The sequence below is a fragment of the Mandrillus leucophaeus genome, unplaced genomic scaffold (genome assembly GCF_000951045.1).
Source record: "Mandrillus leucophaeus isolate KB7577 unplaced genomic scaffold, Mleu.le_1.0 Scaffold951, whole genome shotgun sequence".
Lineage (NCBI taxonomy): Eukaryota > Metazoa > Chordata > Mammalia > Primates > Cercopithecidae > Mandrillus > Mandrillus leucophaeus.
This window is the reverse complement of record NW_012110375.1, coordinates 39297-48172: the sequence shown is the minus strand read 5'-3', so window position 1 is coordinate 48172 and position 8876 is coordinate 39297. Positions and strand designations below refer to the sequence as shown.

At 35.5% G+C, this 8876-nt stretch overlaps 1 protein-coding gene across 1 annotated transcript in view; it reads right to left on the bottom strand.

Moving 5' to 3' along the window:
* Positions 1-340: 340 nt before the first annotated feature.
* Positions 341-8876, bottom strand: part of LOC105532362 (alcohol dehydrogenase 1A) — a 19916-nt gene continuing 11380 nt past the window's right edge. The window contains exons 4-9 of the mRNA XM_011970545.1: positions 8384-8471; positions 8067-8286; positions 6368-6628; positions 4148-4283; positions 3430-3568; positions 341-623 (exon numbers count right to left, since the gene is read on the bottom strand). Of these exons, the coding sequence (XP_011825935.1) occupies positions 599-623; positions 3430-3568; positions 4148-4283; positions 6368-6628; positions 8067-8286; positions 8384-8471 (869 nt within the window). The 3' untranslated portion in view covers positions 341-598. The remainder of the gene's footprint in view (positions 624-3429; positions 3569-4147; positions 4284-6367; positions 6629-8066; positions 8287-8383; positions 8472-8876) is intronic.

Genomic DNA, 8876 nt, shown 5'->3' with positions numbered 1-8876 from the left:
TTTAGTCTTTTCCCATAGTCCCATATTTCTTGGAGGCTTTGCTTGTTTCTTTTTACTCTCTTTTCTCTAAACTTCTCTTCTTGCTTCATTTCATTCATTTGATCTTCAATCACTGATACCCTTTCTTCCACTTGATCAAATTGGCTACTGAAGCTTGTGCATGAGTCACAAAATTGAGATAAGAGGTAGGAGACTTCAAGCACAGTGGCTCAGCACGTGTGTGTTCAGGGCAAGTGAAGGTTCCCCTCCACTGGATTCAATGACTAAAGATTATGAAGATACCAAAAATGCAAGAAGTCATAGGAGATAGCTTTTCTCAATGGCAAAGATGACACAAGTAGAATGGTTAAGAAGGAAGGTTTATTGGCTTCAATTTCCCAGCTGATGTTCAACATTTTATTTAGTTCTCATTTGGATTTTAGACATTTGCTTGAAAAATAATTTTACATCAATTTCAATTTCTTTGGAAAGCCCCCACATGTAATTTATTGATAACATCTCTGAAGAGCAGAATTAATGATTTTTCCCAGCTGTTGCTGCAGATCAGGTAGAGTAGAGGAGGCTGAAGACTGCCACAATGGAAAACATCTGTATTGTCTCAAAACATTAGGATGGTACGGATACTGCAGTAGGAAAGAAGAGACATTGCATTAACATTTAGACAACCCACATGCTTCCATGTGAGAGTCCAAGGAGCATTTGAAATGCCTAAGTGAAAATCTGTCTGTTCTCAGTCACTCTAATCCCACCCCCATGCATTTGGGTCAAGTCAAGTCAAAGGAAAGTTCATCTTTTTTGGTTTTCTCTTGTGTTTTCCTCAACTTTAAGCTCACTCACAACATTCTGAGTGTGCCTGTCGTTTAGACTTCAATACCACATTAGCATCTTCAAAAAATCATTCTTGTGTGCCCATGTTCCTGGTATAATAAGGAATATAAAATACAACAATGGATAATAACTTGTGATAAGTTTTTGCTATTTGTCACATTCTTCATGCATTTTCTCACTTAAACTTCAACCTAAACATCAACATTAGGAGGTAGGTTTTCATATTATTTTGATTTTAGAGATTACAAACACCAAGACTTAGAAAGATTTGTAACTTTGTCTGGTCGCACATCTAGTATAGAGTTTTGGAATTAAAACTCAAATACAAATTTGCACACGTTATAAGATGATAAATAACTTGCCCGAAAGAACTGATAATTTAACAAATTTAAGAGCATGCCAGAAGTTTAAAAGACCTTTGATACAGAGATGTTTAAGGATTCTTAGAAGTAGAGAATAAAGTCGATTTGTATTAATTCCAAGATACTTCATTCTTGTGAATATTAGAAACATAACATTTACATTAGAATTAATGCCCTTTCTACAAACCAACTTCTCATGAATATTTTTAGAAAATGATGGTCTTTGTGACTCTTTAATAATTTTTAAAATATATGAGTATATGCATATGCATATATAAAAAAATATATGCACATAATTCAGAGAATACAAGACGGCAGAAAGAAGAAAGTAAAAGTAATCCATAATGCCCCAACCTAGAAATAGTCATCCTCAATGTTTTCTTGAATTTCTATCAACTTTTTACTAGACATATATATAAGTTTTACTGCTCTGGTTGAAAATTTGAGATATTGTATATAAAATTTATATTCTTTATTATATTAGCCTAAATTATATCATGAGAATCTCCCAGTGATGTCATTTTTTTTTGATGGCTTGATTCATTTCTAATAGCTGGTTGGAATTTATTAAACCATTTTCCTCATGTTGAAATTTAGAATGTTTCTAATGTTTGATATTACAGAAACAAGTAAACATGCTGAAACACATATGTATGTTTGAATAGTTGATTATTTCTGTAGAATAGATTTCTAGAAATGGAATTGTTGGAACAAAAGATCCAGTTTTTTTTTAAGGGTTTCTGACACATATTACCAAATTGCTTTCCCAAAAGGATGTATCAATTACTACTGAAAATACATGAAAGTGCCTAGCCACCTTAGTCTTACCAATATTGAATGTTACAATTTTTAATCTTATTTTATTGATAGGATTAATTATATTTACATACATGTATTACTATATGACATTCTCATAAAGTGAATTTAGGCATGCTTCATGACTTCTAATGTTGCTCAACACTGTCCTCTGGTTTTGTTCATCTCTATATTTGCCATCATCTTTTCAATCCTATGATGATGATGATGATCATGATGATGATGTCAATGATAATAATGATGATATCAAAGATAACTAACCTTTGATGGCTACTGTTGTCCATATATCCATGCACTCTTGAGGGGCAGTATAGTTTAATAGAAGTGAATAGATTTGCTAACAACAAGATCTACCTTTGAATTCTGGCTCTCCTTCCTATCATCTGATGATTTATGACCAAGTCATGCCTTCTCCAAGTCTCAGTTTTCTCTTCTCTAACATAGTGAGATTGAGACTGACACTGAGCATTGCCTGGGAATCACATAAGATAGTGCAGGTAAGACACTTAGTAGAACAGCTGGTGCTCTGTGGGTGCTAGTTTCTTTTCCTCCTCAACAATGTTGTCGGTTAAAGTGTCTACTATAATAATTTTGTGAGTGCCAAAGAAACACTATTTAAAGTTGAAAATCTTGTGAAAATAAGAATGGGATAGCAGAAAAATCTCAGACTCTGGAGCTAGAAGGCAGAGGTTAGGTATAACTGCCTGTTTCCAGTTGTGCCTCATGTAAATGCAGGTGACAAAATTCATTTTATTAGCTGGTTGTAAGAGTTAAGTGTTAGAGACAGGAAATAGAATTAGCTTAGTTTTCTAAGCTTCAGACAAAAAGTAAGCCAAACATTTACAATAGTGTTTAGTATACTTCTCTTTTACAATAAATTTTACTGAAAAAAAATTTTTGTAAACCACAAAAGTAAAAAAAGGAAAAAGAAAAAACTAGTAAGATCTGCTTAGAAAACAAACCAAATGTAGTTTCACATACTCCAATAATGAAAATGTTGAGGATGTCCTGAAAATTATTTAAATATACAGCCACCTAATGTCAGCTTTATATAGGTGGCAGGTAGAGGCTTCAATGACACCATGTTATAATTATGGTTGTTTAAATAGAATTTTTTTTTTTTTTTTTTTTTTTTTAGCAAAGGTGATTATTCTCTTTTAAAGAAGGCTTAGTGGCTCTGATCATTCAGATTTGCAGTAATCAACATTATTTGGCTTCAGCAGAATAGGAAATGCAAAGCAGCTGTTTTTAGCATCTCACAGAAGTTTTAAACTTTTCTTACACGCTCTCCATGTAAAGACTGAACAGGTAATGGAAAAACGAAGGCACTCTAATTTTTCTCGTCCTTCCACCTTTTCATTTTCTGCTAGACAATCGCCTATGGTAGATAAACAGCAAAACAGAAAACTAACTTAAAATCTACCTTTTCCCAGAGTGAAGCAGGTCAAATCCTTCATTTATTTTTTCAAAAGGTAAAACATGGGTTATTAATGCATCCAATGAAAACTTCTTAGCCATAAAATCAGCCACAAGTTTTGGGACACATTCTTTACTCTTGTAGCCTGAAAAGAAGACGGTATCATAGTTAGATTCAACAAGGTTAAGTAGGAGAATTGAAGAGAAAATTTTCCAAACAAATGAAAGTTTAGAAAAGGTGCTGCTTCCAGACTGCAATGACTGAGGTTAATAAGAGATAGAGTACTTCAGTAAGCTTTTATAGAGCTCAGACTTAAAAAAAAATCACAGATAAACAAGGGTCCCTGGTTATTCTCTCTCCCACAGAGAAATCATGGTACTGATGTTATGCCCAAAGGAACATATTTAACAGTTGTCTAAATTTGGGTGTAGATATGAAATATCGTTGTAGATTTCTGTGTCTTACTAGAAATTCCCATGCCTTACACAGTCCCAAGTACAAAAACAGATGGAGATGAATGGTCTTTGTTAATAGTGACATCAGAAATGTCTATTTTGGGAACTTCTGCTTGCATTAGTTCCATATCTAGTTGATTTGGAGACTATAGATAGAAAATGAATTTTAATTTATTTTTGATCTGCTCTTCAAAACCTTTCCTTATCACTTGTAAAAGGGGAGATATGCTGAGGTTAATGAGAATTTGGCTCCGAGCCTAACCACATACCACCAAAAATAGCTCCCTTCCAGGTGCGTCCAGTCAGTAGCAGCACGGGGTTTATTGAGAGGTTCTGGGAATCAGGAGGTACCCCTATGATGACACTTGTGCCACATGCCTCATGACAACATAACAGGGAAGCCATCTGGAATAAAGTGAACATTTAGCATCCTTAACGTGGAGTGGCATAGTTCCTACTCATAATGCACAATATCATGTAATAGACTTAGCTGGATTTTGAGTGTGTAGAGGGAAGAGATCATGTCTTTTGCTCCTTCATTCCCCTTTTTTGCATAGGATAGTGCTGTGGATTTAGGAAATGCCCAGAAAATGTTTTTTTAATGAAAGAATGGATGAATAAATTGGAGTGCACTTAATTCTTCCTAATAAAGGAATAAAGAGATAGACATCATCACAAATATATATTAAGTCCAGTTCCTTATATAAGCATAGAATTTCATCATCACATAATTCTTAGGCAATCTGTGAGTTGGTTAATTCACTTTTCATTGATTTTTTATACAGGTATTTTGAACCCATTACTTTCAACCACATATTTTAATGGGAAACAAAATAAATGATTATATCACCAAAATTTGTCTCTTGTCCACTTGATGGTCTCCTTTTTTAACATACTACAATTCTACTGTCCATTTCTCAAAATGGACATGTTTTAAACATTGTTTTTATCTCCCCAAATATATATAGGTTTTACATTAAAATACACTGATTATTAGGGAACCTCAAAGGACAGTTCGGAAAGTATTTTCCAATCAGCTTTCTGAACATGTTCTATAGTTAGAAAATGGTTTAGGATTGCCCCAAGACATATAATGATTAGTTCTTTGATTTTGGATTCTGGCCTTTGGAAGACCAGACATCCTCAGAACATGTGGCTGTGAGATATTTGGTATCTTGAGATAAGGTACACTCCAGTTCCACATGAGAAAATGGAGGAAGGTATAGAAAAAGAACATTAGGAGAAAATCTATGGCCCTGGAAAAAGTTGTAATCTCTTGACACTTCATTCATCTGTGGCATTTGTTCGAGGTCAAGGCTGCTGAGAACATTGATCTCAGGGTGCTGCTCTGCATTACCCACACTGCTGGACCCTCTAGAAAATCTCAGCAATGGAAATGTGTTGGACTCTGGAGACTTTTTCAGTAGGATTCTAGAGAACTCTGGGTAGGTGAAATATAGCTAGAGATGTGTTTCCCATTGCAATTGATATTTGTAACTGTTTGAAAGTAATACCATGCAATAAGCCAAAGATGGTGTAAGTACTGCAAGATTGGAAATAGTATTTCATATCAATAATGCCAACTGAGGCTGGGAATGGTAGCTTGTTCCTATATTCTCAGCATTTTTGGAGGGTAAGGTAGGAGAATTGCTTGAGCTCAGGAGGTTGAGGCTGTAGTGAGTTATAATAATGCCACCGCACTTCAGCCTAAGTGACAGAGTGAGACCCTGTCTCAAAGAAAAAGAGAAAAGGACAGCTGACATTTATTGGGAGCTTACCATATGACACGTGGCACTGTGCTAAGTACATTACATGCATTGTCTCATATAATCTATAAACAATGCCATGAGTATGTAGCTTTGAAATTTGGGGGGTGGTAAACATCTGTTGACTTTTGAAAGTATTCAGTCCTACTAGTATTGGGTACTAGTTTTGTACCAGGTACTGTCCAGTTTCTGTGATAAAATATAGTGATGCATTTGAGCAGTCACTTTCCTTAGGGCATATTTTTGTTAATAAAACAATAGTTGGCCTAAAATTGCTCATTTCTTTTGGCCAAATACTAATATGTAAAAAAAAAAATTGGAATTTATTAAGAACACATGCAAAATTATTAAATCATTTTTGTTAAGAATGTGGAAGAAAAATAAAACATTCCAATTTGAGAACAGAATTTGTATTATTTATGTTTACTTGAACTTATAATTTTTAATTAAAAATTAACAAAGTTATCTGTAATCGCTCAGTTAAGAAAAACAAGTCCTTTGCTTTTCCTCTAGAGGAAATATGACTTGAGACAGGTTTGCATAGTTGATAGAATAAAAGATTTCTCATAACAATAAATTAAACAAGCCAGGTAACAAACAGATGATGGGAAATTTCCATTCATCATTAAAAATATCCTTTATACATAAAACATATATTCGGCAGCCTAAATGCATCCTCCAGGTTGCAGAGGCAGAAATCTCAGGGCATGTCACGGTACATACCATGGTATCAAGCCGACCGATGACTTCAAACGAAAAATCCACACCTCCATCAGTCATTTCCTTTAGCACCTCCTGGATGGGTTTCTTGTAGTCTTGAGGGTTGATGCATTCAGTGGCACCCAACTCTTTGGCCTTTGCAAATTTGTCCTTGTTGATGTCCACCGCAATGATTCTGGCTGCTCCAGCTGCTTTACAGCCCATAACAGCAGATAGGCCGACCCCTCCCAGGCCAAACACAGCACAGGTAGAGCCTGGGGTTACCTGTATTTTCAGAAAATGCAAGAATAGATTAAGGAACGGTTGTTTGAGAGTGACTAAGCTTTATAAGGTGCCATGGCTAGTGTTTATCAAGAGCTGCTCAAACTCTTCTGTTCAATCTGTTAACAAAAACTCTTTTGGTTTCAATTGCTTTATTTTTAAATTCAGGGAGTTGAAATTGTTGAGCGGTTCTCAAACTGATGCATATTAGATTCATCTGGGCAGGTTTAAAAATATCCCACAGTCCAGGTCACAGCCCATGTCAATTAAATGAGAATCTCTGCAGGTGGAACTCAGTCCCCAGGTGACTCCAATGGGAAAGTCAGGCTGGGAACAAGGGGACTGGATGATCTTTGAGATCCAGATGGCAGTGATTACAGTCTTGAAGGGACTCTCGATTGCTGAAATCCCTTGATAGCCAGTTTCAGTATCTCATACATACACAAAGGCAATATTTGAAAAATAAAGTAAATGGAAAAGGTTACTCCAAGAGACTGAAAAATATTCCACTTAAACCATCAGTAATTAACTCCTTGGTTCATTTATGTTCAGTAGTTGTGAGTAGTATATTCCTGCTTTAAAAAATACACTAGTGAATAACACAGCAATGAAATATTAGTCTATATTTTAATAATAAAATCTATTGTTATGAGTATCCTCAGCTTCTCTTCTTGGGTAGGCTCACTTAGATCACCCGTTATAATAGATGAGGCAATTGAACAAGGGACTAAGAGCTAAAGTCACAGAAATTTGGAAAAGATGCCATCTATTTTTTCTTAGTTGGCTAGGGGCTATTTATTAAACCTAGTCTCCCATAGTCTGCCTTCATTTTGGGTAACATCCTCTTCCTGTTCCAAATAATCTCACTCTTATATTCCCTTAAGGGTGTCCATTCATTCAATAATTCATTCTACAAGTAGTATTCAATGCTATGGGGGACAACACCAGTTTCTATCTTACTTACAAAAATACAAGGCTTGTGACTGTGATTTAAAAGTACTAATAATTATGTATCGTGATCTAAGATTCAGCAGGAGATTTGAGAAAGATGAAGCAAACGCTTCATTTTATTTATTTTTGCTATCTCAGAACTTAGCAGAACCTATGGTGCCTGAGGCATGTGTAGGTGCTTTCCAATTGTTGAATGAATTACTAAATGAGTTCTCAGGCCTAATATTTCATGATCTCATAAAGAGCAAATACAGAAGAGTAATTGTTGAAAATGAAATCTTTACATTTTCTTAACTCTCAACAACTTTTTAATCTGATAAACACATGAAATTTCTAGCATGTGCTCTCAATTCTTTCTGGATTGTGTTTCTATTCTTAGCCAACATTCAAAATCTACAAAAATAATCTTTGATTCTTGTGAGAAATTGCTTCCCTTTGGGTTCCTGACAGTCTACGTGTAACTGTTTTTATCATCTGTTGTCATTCTTACCTTGGCAACTTTGACTGCAGACCCATAACCAGTTGAAAATCCACAGCCAATGAGACAGACTTTCTCCATGGGTGAGGCTGCGTCAATTTTGGCTACTGCATTCTCATCCACCACCGTGTACTGAGAGAAGCTGCTGACACCGAGGAAGTGGTGGATGGGCTTCCCCCTGCAGGTGAACCTGCTGGTGCCATCCTGCAGGGTCCCCCGAGGATTGCTCGCACTGGGCAGTGCAATACACAGACACACAAAGGCATGAGACAGGAGCATAACTAATGTGCAAACTCAATGTCTGTGCAGAGAGAGCATCAGAAACCTACTCGTTTTTCAAGCAGTAGTTCCTTTCCGGGGTTTTACAAATTCTGCATTTTCCACACTGAGGAACAACGAGTGGGATGACTTTATCACCTGGAGAGGGATAAAACAAATTCTTTTACAATTTATATCCAGTATTAATAGAGCATAAACTTAAAGCTCACATGTCTTTGAAACATTAGAAGCATGTGTCTTTAAAAGTCTCCAAGAAATACAGTCCAATCACAACTATGTCATTTGTCGTTTCCTGCCACAGCCTTGTTTCCAGTTTGGGTTTATAAGTACCTCAAGATTCCTAGAGAGGAAATGCAAATATAGGAAACAACATGGATTAGAAAAATTGCTTCCACTGTATTAATAGTTACTTTTATGTAGTGTATCAATTTCTCCTGGAGGCTTTACAAATGTTTAATTTAATCCTTAACTATTTAAATCTTAATGTAAGCATAAATATAAATTTTAGTTGAAAGTAGGGTATAATAGTGCCACTAGATGTTG